Below are 21,001 nucleotides of genomic sequence, written 5' to 3' on the forward strand. Positions count from 1 at the left end.
AGTAGAATCTACTTCTTTTAATGCCGTGCGATCTACATTTTGACGTATTGGGCACCCCTGGTCTGGTGAGTCTGAGATGTTCTGCACCTCTAACTGGACAGTGATAAGGCCAATATACTGAGGTGACCTGCCTCCATCATGGTTGTTGTTGTTGTTGCTGTCGCAATTATATGACATATATCAGACGCTCCATTACTACAGCAACCTGTCAGATCAGTCAATAATGTGGCACAGTCTGAACAGAGCCATATCCGATTTGGACACTTGCTAAAAACAGTGTGGACAGTCAGCCCTAAAAATCGGATTTGAGTAGGAATCTGATTTGAATCAGATTTGCCTGCAGTCTGAACGCGGCCTTTTGCATGCCACTGACAGCTTGAGGGATGGCTCAGAAAAAACAGTTCCCATCAGCCACTATGCTCACATTTCTGCAGTGAACTCCTAACAAACCAACACTCGTAGACGCTGGCACACTTTGTTTCTCAAACTCTATTCAAATGTTTACACAAAGCTTGTGAAACACGTTCACAAATGGACTGAACATCAGCTTTCTCTTTACTACTTCATTAACAAATTCCACATCTGTATTCACCTCAGAAAAATCATACCTTTTGCTTTTCTTTGATGTCTAAGTTTTCGTGGAAATCTTACACTTTGTTTTATGTGACGAGGTCAGTTTTACTGTGCATGTTTTGATTATCAAATTTTGTTATATTGCATGTTGTGCTGTTTTGTGTGATTGTTTTGCAGAGATTTATTAGTTTGGATTTATATTGAGTTGCATGTAGTGTTTGGTTTTCCGACTGACCCTGAACTGCACACAGACTCACCAGCAGCGGACTTAATTAGCGATGAGCCACAGGTGGTGGTGACTGCATTTTGCAACACTTTTATATGGGAAGTCGCCATAAAGGAGAGAGAGAGAGAGAGAGAGAGAGAGAGAGAGAAAAAAAAAAAAAAAAAAAGAAAAAAACACAAAAGGACAAAGGACCCAAGCAAGCAGCAGGCAGGGGACGCCACCGCTGCGAGATAGCCACCTGAAATGCAGTCGCCGTGTTGGTTCGGCGGGACGACTCCAGCCGGGAAAAGGGCTGATCGAGCGCCGGATCGTGGGACCCGAGGGAACAGAGTATGGACTGCAGGTGGAGAGGAGGGTGACTTCCATCACTGGTCAGAGTCGAGGGGAAGCACCGTGGGCTTGTAGAGGGCTGTTGTCGCGACGCACCCCTCTTTCAGCTAAGTACCCTTTCTATCTCTTTTTAACGGACTAAGGATTTTAAACAAGACTCTCCTCTGGTTTTAGCTTATTTTATCTGACAACTGATCCCGGGTGTTTTTTCTCTGTCTCCTGTGCATGTGATCTGGAGTGACTGAGGCCTGTTCCACCCTCTGCCTGTCGCTTCAGCTGGTTGGAAAGTGAGAAGATCCAGAGACTGTGGGATCCTTGGGCGAGACTTTGGGCTGGGGTTATTTATTTTTTAACAATAAATTGTGTACACTGTCAGTTGGACTCCTGGTTTTTAACTCTGCTCAACCCTGATTTTAAATTAAGAACCTGCGTTTTTTAGAGTCCTAGGCTCTTGAACCTAGGTGGCGTTGTCGGTTTTTAAAAAATTACTATATCTTTTAATATTTATTATTTGGACTTTCTTTTAGCCTTGCCACATTTCCAATTACTACTTTTTGGTACTTGTTCAGTTGAAGGTGAGCACAGGTCACTGCTACAGGTCTTGACCAAACTCTGCTGGTCTGACAGCCTCTGAACCTCTCACATTATGAACATTTGCTACATACTGTGAAGAACACAAACTAGTCTCCACCAAGTCCTTTGTTACTGAAGAGTCAACAGCTCCTAAAGACTCGCGTTTCTCTAGTCCAATACTTACACTAACACCTGTAATTGCAAATGGCGCACTGCTCTCATTAATCCCTGCAGCCAAACCCAAAATGAGATTGTACACACCTAACAGAAGAGAAGTAAACAACAATGGTTCTTCCATTTGCATCAACCATACTACTTACACTGCAAGCATGAGAATCCACCACTGCATACTTTTCACAATGGTACATTATTGCACTCATTGCTGCACAGTGTCAAAAGACATGTGTTGTACTTGTTGAAATTGTTTCCAATCCAATTTCTAGACTCGTGTAGATACCACTGTCAAGAAGTTCACCTTTTTCCATTTTCACATCACCACTAACAACGTAACCATATTCAAACAACATGTTATGTTCATCAATCACCAACTATTTTGGTAAATCAGGAACACACAACAGGTCAGACCTGCCACTGATCAAGTTGTTGTCTTTCAGAACAGTATACAACTCATCACCTAATACAACAACTCTGTCCAGATCTTCTGTCTCCCATGAAGTCACGCTGTGAATTATATGTTTAGCTAGGTTGACCAAACATATCGCCATACACTGAACACCTCTGTACTTAAAGTGATTATTACCCTGATGAAAAGATCCCCTTACGACATTTTCAGGCCTGGTAGAACTGTCCTCCTCTGCCTCTGTTGCAACTTCACTGTCACATGGTCACTTTCAGCCCTGACAAACATGTCATAATGATGCTGAACTGCCTGAACACACTGTAGTACTCGCATGTCTGTGAGAGCAGGGGAAGTTGATGCTGATATGGATACACTGCAAATTATTTGGTTCTTACCAAGACAAAAAAACTTAGAATTAGAAGTGTTAGATTATTTCTCTTGTTTTAAGACTTAATTTCTTATTTTAAGTGTTTAACTTTACACTATAATCTTATATCAAGCACAACCTTATCTTTTTTGTCTCAAATGGGCAGGAAATCTTAAAATGAGGAAAATAACTTGTTTTAAAATTCAGTAACAAACTCAAGTTGCTTGATTCAAGAGTCACACAGAAAGCATCTAGAAACAGAGTTTATTGCTCTGATTTCAAGCATTTGATGACAAACTGGCACAGGGAACACAAAACAGGAAACAAGCAAACTCGGTCACCCAATACATAATACACAATACACAACAGACCCATACATACTTGTTCCTCCTCCATATTAATGTTTATGGGCAATAATGTCACAAAGATTATATTTTATTGGCACAAACGTATTGTCTTTAAAACTAACTGGAAAATAGGAAATGCAGTCAATTAGTTCTTTTACAAATTCTGTAGCCTAGGCAACATTGGGAACTGCCACCTCATATGCCAGCAACTCTGGACTCAGATTCAGTGTTTCATAACGCTGGTACTCAAAAGCAACAAAAGAGGAATCTATCACAAAGATATCTTTTATCAGTCCGAACACTACATCTACAATAATCAAAGACTTCCCACTAATGTACTTATTGCCATTGAGGATGTACCATTTCACCGAGACAACAGATTGCATGACCTCTATGCCTAAGAAATCTTTGACTTTTCTCTTAACATAATCAATATTTTTGACAGCTGAGACAGGCCCCGATTCTCTTTCACTAGCAAAAATTGGATGCTCAGTGTCTATTTCATTTTGACAACATTCGAGGAACTGATTATGGTTTGCAAGCAATTTACATACATTTTTGAAATTTAACTTGGAAGCCCCCTGCTTAAAATAACTATGCTTAGCTTCGAATCGCATACACATACTTCTAATTAAAGGACCAAGAGATGTGATTCGGCTAGGTAGATGTAGCATGTAATGCTGCTTGTTTTGAGATTATAGAAATAATAATAATAACTGATATCTGAAAAAAATACGGTTAGTAATTTTGCAATTCATTTTCTGATTTGTTGAGTATTAGCCTAGTCACGGATCAAATGTGCTGATTAATAATTTAAATGAATAAATTAAATTAGTTAATTTAATATATTACAAACACTGAACTTAATGTCATAGAAGTAGCTTAACGTTTAATGTCCAGACTTTGACATTTTTACCCTCACTTTTATTTGGAACAGGCATCTTTGTGAGATAGTTTTATAATTATTTTTACTGACTTTACAGTAATTGTACAAATAGGAGGCTTTATAGCACAGACAACTAGATAAGATTTATCTGTCCCTCCGTAGCTCAGAGGGACAGATAAATGGCACCTCTTTATGTTGTTTGTTACTGTAGCTTCACTAGCTTGGCATTGCTTCATCTAAAGATAGGTATTTGTCATATAAATTACAGCTGCCAGTGTTGATGAGGAGGCTTTGAAAGGCCTTAGCCGGGATGACCTGAAAGATCTTTTTCCTGGCCCCGGAAATTTTCTGAAAAGAAAAAAACTCTGGGAGTTCATCAATCAAAATGTAAACGCAAATTGAAATAAGTAATAATTATTAAAGTCTGAATTGTACCATATTATGGTCCTAATGTATTTTGTTTCCATCCTACATAGTGTGAAAATACCACGTACCAAGATGCCAGCACTTGTCGTGAAAGCGGGATTATGCTCTCAACTAGTGCCATGCCACCATGCCAACCTCAAGCCTCCACCCCCATATCTGCTGAGAAAACAATGATAATGCCAGACCCTCCAGAGTATGTGGTCTACACAGATTCAGAGTTAGAGATGGTGCGTAGTCAGTAATTTTCATTGCTCCGCAATGGAAAGGAAAAGAACAAGATGTCAAAGGAGCTATGTTGCAGACTTGTAAGGAACACAGTCACCAGCATGGTTGCAATCCTGTGTGCTAGTGCCATGGGGAAAGAAGTAAGATACCCCTCCAAATTGGAAATGAGAGCCATGTCACAGAAGATTGTCGACTATTACTCTATGTTACGTGATGCTGATACAAACATGCCATATGTAAGTAATATTATTTTTATTTTTCTAAACCAAAACTGGAGGTCAGCAACAAGACAAACAACATATCTAACATTCTTTCACCACAGCTGACCATCTACACCAAGATGTACAAGCGATTACAAAATATGAGATCCCCAAGAAAGAGGCAAGGCTCCATACCACAAAGAGGAGCGGTGAAGACGGCTCTCTTCAGCGCGGACAACCAAGACATGGAGACAGATACAGACACAAGGACGGACATGAGCAGCTCGAGTGATAATACCTTACTTCTTGAGAGCAATGAGGACACCAGCGAGGACAACTCCAGTGCAGGTGTGCAAATTGTGGGCAAAAAAATGAAACGGTGCACTCATACAACTTTTGTCTAAAAATGTTTAATCATGTAATGATAAATGATATAGTTGTCCACACTTGTTGAACCAGAGTTCATGGCTAGGCATGGCTGCACTGTGTTTATATATGCCTGTCTTTGCTTGTCATCATGCTTATAATTGTATTGAGATTTTTTTCATTATTTCTCAAAAAAGCACCCCCACTACTACCCCCCTCTGTGCCAAGGAAGCCAAAGAGCGGCACCAAAACCTCAGTGCTGCCACCTGAATCAGCCTCAGGCTCCTCATCCAGGACTGTGATCGCTTCACCAACCACACCTGCAAAGGATGTTGTTGGTAAGCCTACCTCAGCATACTTCGCAGTCTGTTATCCATGATATTGGCTTTCAGAGTGGCAAATCAGAAATTATTATTTGATGAGCACACTTTTTTCAGACAAATCAATCAACTCACATTGTTTATATTGATGTAAACAATATCAAATTACTGTATTGCATTGCCCTTATTTCAATTAAGTTAATTGATTTGATTTGGGTCAACAATTACTTAACAAGTAAACATTTCTAACATTCATGTATACTTATTTTATTTCTTTTCCTCTGTTTTTCCTCACGCATTTAAAAATTAACTTCTTAACATTTTTTTCCTGCTACTGTAAGTTTCCCAAAAAACAGTGCATTGTATTTTAACCACACTTTATTTCCCCTGTGTTGTTGTTGTTAAAGTGTTAGCATTGAAATGTCTCAGCTCTGTTTTTTGTCATTTCAGTGGGCCAGGACAGTCTGAAGATGCAGGCTAGGCACTACAGAACCTTGAGCAACATGTACAATAAGCCCAATGCAAAACCCAATCAAAACGATGTTGCTCAAATTTTGGACCTTGAGTTTGAAGCCAGACGGGCTTTCATTGATGCAGATGTTACGAGGGAAGAAGACCGACCTGCAAAAATCTTTGGGGCATATCCATGTTTCAAAGATGTTCGAAATGTATGTTTATTTTTACTGCCTAAACTTAAATTACTGTGTATCCATCTGTGTTCTGAATTTCAGTGCATTGTCAGTGGTTGAATAACTGTGCACAATGCTGTCTTAGGCAATGGATGAGCTACGGCGCATAGTAGGTGGCACCAACAGCAGATACATTGAGGAAGTGAAAGGAAGATGGGCAGACTTCTGTGCCAGGGTGCAGTTCTACGGGGTGTGGAAGAAAGTCCTGAAACCCCCTTTCCCCTTGGATGTCTGTAGTGGTAAGTTGATTTTCCATATGCATGTATGTATTGATATTTATACCACATTCAAACTATTCTGTTCATCTTTCTATTCTTTAGTGGATTTCACTCTCGCCCTCTTCAATGCACTCCCATCCCTTTTCCCCTCATCAACTTCACCACCAAAGAGGCTTGGGAATAGCTGTGAGGCACTTCTTCATACCCTGAAGGTAAAAAAATGTTTGTGTTGAACATTGATTGATTCCTTACTGTCCTCTTTGAAGTGCCATTATTTTCTGACATTGTTGTGCTTGTTCACAATCACTAATTTGTGCAAAAAGGCGAAACCAGAAGTGCCTCTATTGTCCCTCAAATGGTGTTCACAGAATACCAAAACATGTTTCAAAACCTTTAATTCATTCATTCATTCATTCCAGAAACATTAAAAATACACCACCCTGCATCAGATTTTAATCTATCCTTAATTCCCACACCTTGATCAGTCAAAGAAATGTTTTTTGTTTTGTTTGTTTGAACACACATCCCCCCTGCCCCACTGTTAAGTAATTCATGTTTATTTCTTCCAGTCTGATAAGTCAGTATGAGTTTTTAAATGTGAATTTAATTGCTCAAGTCAGGTTGCAACCTGATCATTTAATCTAAAAATGATAATACACTTTCAATACATTTTTGTCTTCTCACTCTCTACACATTTTTCTTTTTTTCCGCTCCAGTCAGGCGAAGACCCTACCCTGTACCTGGAAAAGCATCCTCTCTCCTCCCCAGTTCTGCTGTTTGATGGATCAACCACCATTGTGGCTGTGGGTAACGTACCTATGACCACCCTCCCACAGGAAAATTTCTCAGAAGGGATGTTGGTGTTAATGGCATACTACTACACTTTGCATTTAACGTACCCTAAATGTGTTGCAACGCTCCTCTCTGTTATTCAAACAGAGGTAATTGGTGACACCATCCACGATCAAGATGCCACTAGTGCATACAAGAAAGCAATGGCTGATTGGAAATCGTTCATTGATTAGTAGCATTGCCAAACAGTACTTTGTCAAGACAGTTGAGAAGTAGCTGAGTGTCAAGCAGTATTTTGTTATGACAGTAGTTCTTGTTAGCTCTGCCTTACAATAGTTTTGTGTATTCCACAACTTTATTACAGTGTCACTTGGTTATTTGCTTAAATTACTCACAGAGGTCCCAGCAGATCTTGAGTCCAAGTTTTAGCTCATCGAGGTCTGTATTTCAGGATACGTTCATTGACAAATGCTGATACATAACTGAGAGGTTAGAGGAGAGATTTGTTTTTCTCTCTTTTGTGGATTGTGGAAAAAATATATTCAAATGGCTTTGTTGTAAAGATTGATTTATTGTAAGAAATCATAGCAACCCTGAGTAACTGCTGATGTTGAGTGTTAAGATATATATAAAATATGTAATTGCTTATATTTATCATATTTCACTTATTTTGAGGCTGTAGAAAGTTACTTTTTAGGTTATCTCATCTTAAAACCAGCATTTTCTACTTACGTTATACTTACATTTAGTACATTTCACTTATTTTAGGACTATAAAAGTTAAATTTTAAGTAATCAGATCTTAAAACCAGCATTTTGTACTTACTTTAAGCTTATATTTAGTATATTTAATTTAACTTATTTTAGGGCTGTAAAAGTAAATTTTTTTAGTAATCTGATTTTAAAACCAGCATTTTCTACTTACTTTATGCTTAGATTTAGAATATTTCACTTATTTTTAGGGCTGTAAAAGTTAAATTTTAAGTAATCTGATCTTAAAACCAGCATTTTTGGCTTACTTTAAGCCTTCCAAATACATCTGTAGACATGCTTATTTCTAGATTTAACAATCTTAATTTAAGAAATCTTGTCAAGTGAAATTATCTTGCTGCATGAACAGATAATTTCACTTGTTTTTAGTACCTTTTCCCTCAGATTTAGCGTTTTTATCTTGTTTTTAGCCCCCCCCCCCTTTTTTGCAGTGTAGTCATGGCATACTGCTCTGCATCTAAAGACTTCCAGAGGTTCCTACACTACAAGTCCTCTCAAACAGTCACTTGACATTCCATAACCCGTTCATGCAAACTACACACTATATTTAACACTTATTAAGAGGTGTCAGTTGAAAACCTGACAGACATGCTCCAACTTCAGGTTTATGTTAAAAATGTACCTTTTCATAACAACTGCATTCAAATACAAACACAACATACAATGCTAGGTACGAATGAACTTACACATGAGAACACGTACTTACATGACCTTTGCACTCAATGAAACCTAGATACCTTCCGAGTTGCTTGTCTATACTTATTATAATCACCACCTTAACAGCTGATAGCTCACTATGCAAAACAATCACTTACATGTCTATCACCTGCAGAAGAATAGTTCATCATCTGTAAGGTTTAAACGAGTACTTTGCAACTACTATAGATCAGACCTTTTCTGTACTACTCATTCAAACCCTGCTCCTTGTCTGCAGCTTATATCACAGCTACATTAACATGTTGAAAAAACATGCCTATACACAGACATAACCACTCTAGTATCTCTACAAATTCCACAGCAACATCCACTGAGGCTCCCTTCTACCTCTACAGAATGGGAGGAATCCCAGCAGAAGAAGAAGTCTTCATGCAGATCTCAACCCAGGAATCCATACAAAGAAAACAACCCAGCCTATAAGGGCCAAAAGAGGATTACTGTAATATACATGTAAACAAAATATACTTTTAAATGTAAATAAATGCATATAAACACATATTTATACACGTACATTGTCTTAATATTCATTTTAACTAGTCTTTACTGTCATTAAACTAACTGAACACATTTCTCAGTGTTAACATGAGACAAAATGCAAAATGGCTGAACATTTCTCTCCGTTCATCTCTTTTCTTTTTTTTTCCCGCCGCTCACTCTCAGAAAAAAAACACGGAGTGAGGGTAATGCAGATAAAACACCGTAATATAAAACTTTTTTTTTTTTTTTAAACACAGCACACATGAATTTACTGCCTGCTCATCTATATTAACATGAACAGATGCACATTTCAACTCCATTTACCGGACTTTTATCAATAAAGTTGACTCACCAGAGGCTCAAGCATATATACACACACACACTCCGGGCACAAGGCAGAATACATGGCTCTCGTAAGTCCAGGTTCCGCGTTTTTAAGAGACAGGGACACGGGAGTTCAATGATGTGTAACCTCACAAATATAATTTAGCGAAGGACCTGTGGCTAATGGCTTGAGCTAGCGCCATGGATGCTAATAAACACAACTCACGTTATCCTTTGCTTCCGTCTCAAAACACACGGTCCGCTATTCAATCCCACGAAAAAAAAAGAGTTTCGCTCTCTGCGCCGATGATAAAAGTCACACAGACGTTGGAATATGTGGCTCTCTCACACAAAAACAGTAATATCTGCAGCGAAGGGTTAGCATGCAGCCACCTCGACGAAGGTCCGTCAGAGAGAGAGAGAGGGAAAAACAACACGACTGCACGTACACCCTGATGGCGTCTGATTGGTTAAGCTATGTTACTATCACATGAACTCCTCATGCCCCTGAATCTTGTACACTTTGAGAAAGGCACATTCGCCACACTTGAAATTAAACAAAATACTCTTTTTTTTTTAAACCGATAAATGACTTATGTATATTGATGTTTTTAATCTATTTGACATATTTATGAATGTAATCATAAATCCTATTTATTCATTTTATGTAAGATTATTTTAAATCGAACCCTATTTATTTATTTGTCACAAAAAATATTAATTTATTAATTTATTGATCTAATCAATTAACTGGTGAACTGGACTACTAATTAGGGCCTAGTAACCTGGGTTACATACACAATCAAGCAAAATTGCTTCTCAACAACATACAGTTGAACATTACCATTGCATTATTCTGCATGACTTCTGTTAATTCTTATTAACAATTTATATTATGTAAGTATATATTGACCTATGTTTACTAGGTTTGATACTCATGGCCAGTCAACTTGGCTAAAAACGTACCTGTTAATACAGCCTACAATAACAGACACACTCTGTCAGTAGGCTAACCGTATTCTGGAATACCATTAAACTCACATCACTGCAGCAAACTCTGAACTGGATTGAGTGAGTTTTCTTCGACAAATGTTGCCCTGACCGGGATGGCAACATACTTCCAGGGATACTACTACTTCCAGACCAAGGACACACCAGTGACCTGAGAATCCAAATTTATTAAAAGGTGAGGGATCCTTTTGAAAACCAAATGACTGTTGCTGTGTGTTCCGTGAGTCTGTGGAGTTGGAACCCCAAAGAAGTTGACGCCATCCTCAATTATTAAGTAAAAACGGGGTTTTTGTGATGTTGTGCTCACGCAGGCTGTGAAGCTACTTGATTAAGGTGAAGAGTTGAACTCGGAAGTCCCTAAATGAGAGTGAGATTACTTGCTCCGGTGTTAAACTGATTATTCTGTTGATGTATAGAAATGCCTGAATTTCACCACAATTGTGAGATTACTGCATTTGTAGAATTTGACTTGCTCTCCTTAGGTTCAGCACTTCAAGAGAAAGGTTCTAGTGATGAAAAAGACCAGGTAGTGGAATCCTGTGCTTCTGGAGGAAGAAACCTGGCTTACATGAGTCCTGCGACTCTTCCTGATTTTGAGGTATGAGTAAGATATGGCCATTTTGCAGAACTGAGTACTCTGAATGTATAGGAATGCTTGAATTTCGTAACTCGGTTAAGCATTCAAGGGAAAAGGTTAGAGGTATAGAAAAGACCAGGTAGTGTACCCCTGTGATTCCGGAGGAAGAGATCAGGTATATACGAGTCCTGTGATCCTTGTGAGGAAAGACCAGGCGTTGAATCTTGTGATTTGGGCTGGATGAGGTCTACATGAGTGCTGTGATTCTTTCTGCTGAAGAAAAGACCAGGTTGGAGTCCTGTCATAAGGAGGTAAGGAGAACCAGTCCATTGTCTGGGACACTCTGTAAATATAGGCCTATGTACATTTCTTTTGTTTGATTTGAATGGTATGTTAGGACCTTGACAGTGTATTGAAGGATTTAGAAAGTGATTTTTTTTTTTTTTTTTTTTTTTTTGTAGAAGCAAGTGAACAGTAGTTTCATTTTTTCTTTTTCATTGATTCAGGGGGACATGTAGAAAGAAGTTATGGGAGAAGAATGGGAAGTTATTTGAGTAGAAGGTCAAAGAGGGAGTTGGCTGGCCCTGTCAAGCATATGTGTGACAGCTATGGTGAGGAGAGTGTAAAGTTTGTTACATGTGTTAAAATTACTAGAAATGATTGTCTCCTTAAATTTCCCCAAAAAGGCACTTTTGATCAAACTAGATTAGTAAACTTGAGAGAAACTGAATACCCTCAGAGAAATAAACATTTCTTCTCCCTCCGGCTTTGGAGGGATGAAAGTAGACAACTCAGTGCAGAATCCCAAATAGCTTCACTTACTGATCAGAATAAGAAGCTTCTACCTCAGCTAGAAGAGAGTAAAAACACAACACAAAGCAAAAGTCAAACAGATCACCTCGATGAAACTCCCAGTACCTCTAAATCCTGTAAAGATACCCAAATTCAAGTCTCTATTCTGTTAAAGAGATAAAACTTTCCAGTGATGATGATGATGATAGCTCTCATAGTTGGATCTTTGATTACCCAAGAGCTGAGGTACATGGCCAGGGAGATGAGACAGAAGGCTGGGTTACAGCAAAAAGAGGGAAAAAGTAACAAAACGAGACATGTGAAGTTTGCTCTACTAATTACAATGGGTAGAGATGTTAAGAAGCCTTGCAACTGTCAGGAATTGAAAAGAAAATAGTGGGAGCTTTCCTTTGGACGTTAGGAAGAATAAACAGAAATGGCTTGAAGAGAGGGATTCAGTGTGCACAATATACAAACCTCACGTCTGATATGTTGCAACTCCTGAAATTGACTTTGCCTCCTGATGTTTGAAAGATTCCTCGCAATCCCACAGAATTTGCAAGGATCACACCAAACCAAGCAAACATTCTACAGTTTAGGTTACCTACAAAACATGTTTTTAACTAGCCTCCTGCCAAAGATTAAATCAAAGGTACAACTGACCATAGGTTGGACTGGGAAACCAATGGATGAACTGGTGCAAATATTTAAATCCCATTGGGACAATACTGAACCGACACCACAAACGGGATCTTCCAAGACAAGTCCCTGATACCCTGGAACCACACCCCTCAACCAACACATGTCTCCAACAGACAACAGCAAAATTGGTAGCTAACAATAGTCCACACCGTGTGTGTGGATACATACCACACAACAAAAGAGAGGGACTCCCATTGATGATGTTTCCCATTACTTCCTGTGACACTTGTCAAATATTGCACCTGGAGGAACCTGTGCCATAATTGGGACTGAATGCTGTACTTTAATACCTGACCACAATGCCACCATACAGGAAATAACTGACCACTTGAATATTGCCAAAACCTTACATAACCCTGTTACCAGTAGCCTGTTTGAGTAGCTGAAAGCTAAGGTAGGAATATTGGGTTATATAATTTTGGAACTAGTATTACTAGGGTTAGGAATTGATTTGATTTCTATTACCTTTCTGATAACCTGCATCAAGTCCATGTGTAAATCATTCTTCAGTGTAACCACTACCAAGATCATGTACTCCACTACATCACCTGTTCCTCTAATAGAGGAAGAGGACCCGGACTTCCTGTTATCAATTGAAATCAACATTGATTAGAATTGCCTATAATTTTGTTATGCTCACTGTTTTGATAGTGCCTAAAAAATTTTGTTTTCTTGTGTTTGTTCAAAAAGAGAAAAAGTGTGCAATGAGGAAGAAAACACCACATTTGCTTGACAGAGACTTGCTAAATAAATGAAGGTGTCTTGCTAAGTGAAAGTTGTCCAACAAAACCTCAAGCCCCAAATGTTGTGCCCCTTTTAAGCCCTTGATCAACAAGATTCCCCCTTTGTGTGAAAAGGAATTTGCATGGTCCGTCCAGTCCCCTTCTTTTGTTTAGGTCAACACCATCACTCCCCTTCCTGTTACCTATCCCTTGTTAATTGATTACGTCCGAGAACCCTTCCTGTCTGCCACCCTCTGCAATGATGAGCCAATAATTTTTTTCAACAGTAATCAAAGAGGAGTCATCAGTCTTTATGGGCGTATACAGCTGAGTATCATGAGCGTTATAGTGGAAATTAATTCCATGACTATGAATAATTTGGCCAAGATGTTACGGCTGGTACTTTTTGTCAGGATTGGACCCCAGAGCAAATTCAGACACGGAAAAGCAGGTGAAAGAAAAAGGTTTATTGTTTGTCTTCAGCAGATCAGAGTGGTCAAAGCCTCTTTTCCGGGGAATAAGCTAGGAAGTCGATGAATCCAGCTGGTGAGTGGCGTGGCAGGTAATGGCAGCGGAGTGTGGAGACAGAGGGAGAGTCGGGGTTGCAAGAGCAGGATTGGTCTCACAGCAGGAGCAGGTAGCAGCACCGGAGCAGGGAGAAACACAGATTATATGCTTCATGTTTTCTCCAGAACAAGCACTCATCTAAGTTTAAGCACAAGGGACTAGAATGGCCTGAAGTGTTACCACGAAGCATTGGAATGGTTCAAAAACATTAGTAGACAGGTGAAGTAAAAGCTCCTGAGACAACTCTTTCCAGTACTTTAGAAAAGAAAGGAAAGTTTGAGGGCGGCCCGGTAATCGAGTGGTTAGGGCGCGTACCACGTTGAGCGCAAGACGCTCTTAGCAGGCAGTCACCGGTTCGACTCCCGACTGGTCTGACTCTTTCGTGCATTTCTTTCCCCTCTCTCTACCCCCTTTCCTGTCAGGCTCCACGAAGCTATAATAAAGGCATAAAAAGCCCAAAAAAATTATTAAAAAAAAAAAAAAAGAAAGGAAAGTTTGAGACTGGCCCATAATTATTAAGGGACCCTGGATCAAGGTGTTTTTTTAAGCAATGATTTAACCACAGCAGTTTTAAAGCTACTGGGGACAGTGCCAGTGTTTAATGATAAATTATTAACGTTTAGCACTGAAGGTCCAAATACAGGCCAGAGGTCTTTGGAGAGTTTAGCTGGTAGATGGTCCAGTAGGCGGGTGGTGGGTTTAGAAGCTGTTGGGGATAGTAGGAACAAATGTTTGGTTGTCAGTTAATTATTAATAATTACTGAAATAATTATTAGTATTAATGAAGTTATTATTAAAATGTAATATCGGGGCACCACCCTGTAACCAGGGACTGACAGACAAACTATGATATTAATTTCAAAAGCATTTACTAATAAGTGTCAATATTGGAAATATTAGCACTTACAAGGTAAACGCTGAAGGCTGAATTTCGAGCGCTGACCATCCCAAGCAGCTGTTATCACTGCACACATGCACAAATAATCACAGACAATCACTGTTTAAATTAAAAGAAGGATTTATTAACAAATGTAACATCAATGGCAATCAATATTACCTTAAATCAATAAACTCTCACTACAGCTACGTTAAACAACTAATTCTATCTTAAACAATCAAGGCAATTGGTAGGCATGTGATGTGTAAGCGTGTATGTCCGTTCATGTTAGGCTGAGTACATGTATAGGTGTGCGTGCGTGCGTGCGTGCGTGCGTGCGTGCGTGTGTGGGAAGATGGCATCCAAGACCACGTAGGTGGAGTCTAAGATGGCACGAGATTTAACAAAGGACTGAGGGACAAAGAGTCAAGGTATGACCTCTCACGTGCTTTCAGTGGAAAGATGGCGTGGACGCGGTCCAGGTTGTTGCCACACTATCTGAGCACAAAGGGCTTTACGTGTATATGCAGGTGTGTGTGTGTGTGTATGTGTACGTGTTAGTAGGGAAAAGTAAAAGAAGGAAAGAGAAAGATACAGAACCTGAGCGACAGGGTCCTTTTAGTCACCGACAGGTCCAGTAAACTCTTTCACCGCACAGTAACAGGGCAGAGTTAACACTCGTTGGGCCTGACACTGGTCCTTTAACCAGTTATAGAATGAGTTCACTGGCTCGCTCCCGGTAGCGAGGTTGTGCAGCGAAACCGAAATGTACAGATGCTACAGCTTAGCTCTGGACACCCAAGATAAACAAAAGAACAATAGCAAGTTCTACTTTAGCAGAGCAACACGGAATGTGCTGATACTAGAGGCTAATGTTCATTAAACAACAAAACAACAGTAAACCATAAGAACAACGAATAATGGTAATCACCAAACAAACAGCATAGGATGCAGCAGTCCTGATTCAATTTACATCAGAAAGTGCGATTACTGATAATAAATAGTACCTTAACTAATTCTCTGCCCAGACACAAGCCTCTTACTTTGAGTTGAGGTGTAGAGATCCACCGTTGCGGCTTCAGTGCGGTCCTGAAAGCTGGCGGGGTCGTTATCTCATTCCGTGAGGAATAATGGCAGCTGTTCTTCGGGGCAATGGAAGAAAACAGCAGAGTCGACTCGGTGGCGGGAAAAACGTGGTCCGTTTCCTCCAATGGAAAATCCTTTGTCCTTCTGCAGGCAAGTTAAAGATCCATTCGATTCATCCTGGAGAAGGCAGGTAGATGGTTTCAATACAAGGGCCCCAAAAGAGTGAAAGGCCACTTCAAGTTTAGATGTTAGTCCAAAATTAGACTTAAAGGTTAAGACCACACCGCCAGTTTGCTTTGTAGTTCGAGCAGAATGTGCATTAGTATAATCAGGAGGGGAAGCATCATTAAGAGTAAGGATAACATTTGGGTTAAGCCAAATTTCACAAATAGCAATCATATCCAGCTTATACTCAAGAATCAAGTCATTCATTAGTTTTTAGAAGGCCTGTGCATGTGGCAGTGTGAAGACAGCGGTGATTCTGTCATGAAAAAAAATAGTGCTTTGTGGGACATTCATTGCCATACATTGTAGGCATGGTGGCCAATGTGTGATTTATATGCTTAGACTTTAGAGTCGTGTGGCGGGGGATGGAGACAGTCTCACTATCAGGTCGACAGTCTACACTATGGGGATTTTCCCGAGCAGACCACACTTCCTATAGCCCTAACAGTCTGTCGCATCACCTACGACCTGCTGAGTATTAAGTCAAACCTGCTGTATCACCTGTCTATATTCCTAGATAAAACAGAAACGCCAACTCCAGTAGGATGGAAGCCATCTGCTTTCAGCAGGTTTGGGCGGCCCCAGAAAGAAGGCCAGTTATTTACAAACTGATATCCCTGCTCCCTACAGTGATTGGCCAACCAGCCATTTGGAGACACAAATACTACTGTAAACCTCGTCAGTATTAGCCTGCATGGATAACGGACCAGAGACAGTTAATTGATGCTGACATCTGTCTGGCAAACTCAAACATCCTTGCAAGGCTAGCTTTTGAAACCTCTGACTGCTTCATCCTTATATCATTGGCACCAACATGAATAACTGTTGTCATAGCTAGAGGTCGTGGTGGAGTGTGCCTGGGTTCCCTGTTTCTCCCTGTGTGTAAAAGAAGAACAATGCCTTTGTCACTTTATCATTAAAAGCCATACAAAGAAATTTGGAGTGCTACTCCTGTAAGGTGCCATAAGTTAAAGACACATCATCCACACATACATTCATACATATTCCACACAATAACTAATTTTTTTAACAATATTTGAAAAAGCAGTTAAAAACTTTTTTTTTATCATGGTAGTAGTCCATTAATCTTGTGTTTGAGTCTGTTCAAGGTATGTATTACTATAGCAAAAAAGCTGTGATTGAATCTGCTAGTCCGGGTTTTAAGTGATCTGTAGCACTTCCCAGGGGGCAGCAGGTCAAACAGATGGTATTCTGGGTGAGTACAGCCTCTGATGATGGCTGGGTAGTGGGTCTTAGCGATCTCCTCCTTTTTGAGCTGTACTTATTACCCTCTGCAGAGCCTTCTTGTCTGCAGCAAAACAGCCGGCGTACCAGACTGTAATGTGATACATCAGGACACTCTTGATGAAAGAGCGGTAGAACATCACCAGCATTGAGACCATTATTTTTTAATGGCCTCAGGAAGTGCATGTGTTGCTGAGCCTTTCACAGCAGTCAAGGTGTTAAAAGACCAGGTGGGGTTATCAGAGATGTGACAACAAAGAACCAGCCAGCAACCTAACATTCGCCTCTATGTTGGAGTCTCTGGCCTAAGGTAGACATTAAGTGCTGGCTGGTGAAGCTAATCTAATATTGGGGGTAATGGAGACCCTATAACAAGCGTGCATAGCTTAACCCCATCATTGGGGGCAGAGGAGAAATGCAGGCCAACAGGACTGCCGACAGAGCTGGCAAAAAGCAGTTTGCAGTTAGGAGAGGTAACTGCAGACCAGACCACTCAACCAGTCGCTTGCTCTTGCGAGCCTTTCCACCGCTGGTTATACGAATGAATGCCACCACTACTGTGAACAAGGCTATGCTACTGCTAACACAAACAGGTGTGTGTGTGTGTTCAGGTGTGAACTTGTCTGTATTGAAATTACTTTCAATGAAATATTACTTGCGCATCCTTTTTTACATCTGCACCATCAACAACTTTGGGCTCAGGTTGACGCCCCAAAACTGTTTGGATGATGGCAACCTGCCTGTCTGAGACTGGAAGATTAGTCCAGACATCAGACATCCAGCAGCCCCTCACCACTGATTATGCCTCTTTCAGAACTCAATCCTAACTCTGAGCTTCCTTCACCACCCTTTAGTCCATCAGTACAGCCCGCTGACAGTCAGAACTACTTTCAGCATCACAGTTCATTTCTCTGCTCATTATAAAAACAGTAACCCGGCACTGTACAGCCCCTGAGTGGTTGGAGCTACTGTGTTGATGACTGACGTGCTGCGGTAAGCATATTGTGTCACTTACGGTTGCTGGTGGTGTGTTTTTGTTGCTGCTCTCCCTGAATTCTGCTATCCTAGTTGTATTTTTTTCATTACAACTGCTAATGTTCTGTTCTACCTTTAAACGTAAACTTCTGTGTGATCACTCTTGGCTCTCTCCTTTTAGCAAGTTTCTCATTAAAACACAGCTGTTTACACACTAGATCTGTAAACCACTTTAGCTTAGCAGTTAGTGATGGCCTCTTTCTCCCTCTCGCTGTCCTGCTCTCACTTGCTCAGTGTGCTTCATGTTTAGTTACTCCTCTGCCTCCTTTAGTGGTAACAGTACATGTAATAAATGTGGATTGTTCGCAGTTATGGAGGTGAAGCTCAGTGAATTGGAATCCCACCAGGCTGACAGCTACAGCTTTGTTGATCCAGCTATACCTTTAGCCCTCAGCTGTAATGACTTTGAGCTTCTTTACAAATAAAATTGTCTCTGTTAGAGAAAAGAAATTCACCATCTCCTCCCCACAGCTGGCTCAGATGTACTGTCCAGTTCAGCAGCCTCAGAGTCCACTGTAACTGGTTTATATTTTGACTGTTTTTCTCCTGAGCTCGCTTCAACAGTTTCTTCATCTAAACCATCGACTTGTCTTCTAGACCCCGTTCCAACAAGGCTGTTCAAAGACATTTTTCCTTTAATCAACACTTCTATATCAAGTCTGATTAACTTATCTTTATCAACTGGTTATGTACCGCAGGCTTTTAAAGTTGCAGTAATTAAACCTCTACTTAAAAAGCCTACTCTTGATCCAGATGTTTTAGCCAATTATAGACCTATATCCAACCTCCCCTTTATTTCCAAAATCCTTGAGAAGGTCGTTGCAAACCAGTTATGTGATTATTTGCACAGAAATGGTTTGTTTGAAGATTTTCAGTCAGGTTTTAGAGTCCATCATAGCACAGAAACAGCTCTGGTTAAGGTTACCAATGATCTCCTCATAGCCTCAGACAATGGACTTGTCTCTATACTTGTCCTGCTAAATCTTAGTGCTGCATTTGACACCATCGATCATAAGATTCTATTACAGAGACTAGAGCATATGGTCGGCATTAAAGGAACCGCACTAAGCTGGTTTAAGTCATATTTGTCAGATAGACTCCAATTTGTTCATGTTAATAATGACTCTTCTATCATCATAAAGTCGGTCATGGAGTTCCACAAGGTTCTGTGCTAGGACCAATACTTTTCACTCTATATATGCTTCCTCTAGGAAACATTATTAGGAGGCACCAGATAAATTTCCATTGTTACGCAGATGACAGCCAGCTGTACTTATCGTGAAGCCAGGTGAGACTAACCAGGGAGCCAAGCTTCAGGTGTGTCTTAAGGACATAAAAACCTGGATGACCAGTAATTTCTTACTCTTAAATTCAGACAAAACTGAAGTTATTGTAATTGGCCCAAAACACCTCAGAGATACACTATGTGATAATATACTGACTCTGGATGACATTACCTTGGCCTCCAGTGCTACAGTCAGACTGGACTACTGTAATTCTTTGTCAGGATGTCCCAAAAATTCAGTAAAAAGCCTCCAATTGATCCAAAATGTGGCAGCACGAGTACTGACAGGAACTAGGAAACGAGATCACATCTCTCCTGTGTTAGCTTCTCTGCATTGGCTCCCTGACAGTTTATTGGCCTATAAAAAAGTATCCGTTAAGACAGAACCTCCTATTATTCATCATTAATAGAAGAAAACAAGAATAATCCCAGGTTTCTGTTCAGTACTGTAGCCAGACTGACAGCCATAGCTCTGTTGAACCATCTGTTCCTTTAGCCCTCAGTTGTAATGACTTCAAGTCTGATCAACTCATCTTTAACAGGTTATGTACTGCAGGCTTTTAAAGTCACAGTAATTAAACCTCTACTTAAAAAGCCTACTCTTGATCCAGATGTTTTAGCCAATTATATACCTATATCTAACCTCCCCTTTATTTCCAAAATCCTTGAGAAGGTCGTTGCAAACCAGTTATGTGATTGAAGATTTTCAGGTTGTCAGGTTTTTATTCATAGCACAGAAAAATCTCTGGTTACCAATGATCTCCTCATAGTCGATCATAAGACTTTATTACAGATACTAGAGCATATTGTTGGCATTAAATTATCACTGTAACCCAAGATGGTGCCGTCCTAGTAGCAGCCTGTTGTAGTAGCTCCGGATATTTGTCAGTCTTTTGTATTTTCATTGTGTTTGTTGTTTGTTTTTTATCTTTATTTTTACAATGTTCTGTGCATCTTTGCAATGCACAACGGTGAGATGCTTTACCAACGGACACTTTTTACTCCTTTTCATTGCACTTGGGTGTCTTCGGATCACTGGGAGCCATGCCTGCAACACTGCCGGCATTGTTTACACTAGGGGTGGGGATTGATAAGTTTTTATCAATATCAATGCCATTGTCGATTCTGCCTATCAATACAATACCTTATCAATTCTCTTAACAATTCCTGAGTAGGTCATTGAGTGGCAAAAAAGGAGTTCTACACAGTCTTCTGCTCGAAAAGCAACACTTTAATGTTCTCTCATTCAAACATACATAGTAGAAAGAAAATAAATTAGACTGATACAATAAATAATAATAAAAAAAAGAATTACAACTTAATCCTTTTCTTAAAAAGGAAATTGTAAATGCAGTGTAAGTGGACATACACTTTAGGCCTTGATAACCTTTTTTAAATGTACATGTAACCAAATAAACCAAATCTCAGTAAATTACAGTTACATACGTACATCCACTTAAAATAAATAGGC

General features: G+C 39.9%; 1 protein-coding gene across 3 annotated transcripts; it reads left to right on the plus strand.

Moving 5' to 3' along the window:
• The first annotated feature begins 3,769 nt into the window (after positions 1-3,769).
• On the plus strand, positions 3,770-10,116 carry LOC139624922 (uncharacterized). Of its 3 annotated transcripts, none has more exons than XM_071484349.1 (7): positions 3,770-4,769; positions 4,856-5,081; positions 5,297-5,437; positions 5,870-6,087; positions 6,194-6,538; positions 7,043-7,129; positions 8,907-10,116. In XM_071484349.1, the coding sequence occupies exons 1-7, from the start codon at positions 4,587-4,589 to the stop codon at positions 9,057-9,059; spliced, it is 1,353 nt and encodes a 450-aa protein (XP_071340450.1). In that variant the 5' UTR covers positions 3,770-4,586; the 3' UTR covers positions 9,060-10,116. The 3 variants fall into 3 exon arrangements, with proteins under 3 accessions (XP_071340450.1, XP_071340460.1, XP_071340442.1); XM_071484359.1 differs by lacking the exon at positions 8,907-10,116 and having other exon boundaries at positions 6,194-6,347; positions 6,429-6,538; positions 7,043-7,742; XM_071484341.1 differs by lacking the exon at positions 8,907-10,116 and having other exon boundaries at positions 7,043-7,742.
• Positions 10,117-21,001: the final 10,885 nt, after the last annotated feature.

This window comes from Trachinotus anak, unplaced genomic scaffold (genome assembly GCF_046630095.1).
Source record: "Trachinotus anak isolate AG129_WGS33_773 ecotype Australia unplaced genomic scaffold, CSIRO_AGI_Tana_v1 ptg000001l, whole genome shotgun sequence".
Lineage (NCBI taxonomy): Eukaryota > Metazoa > Chordata > Actinopteri > Carangiformes > Carangidae > Trachinotus > Trachinotus anak.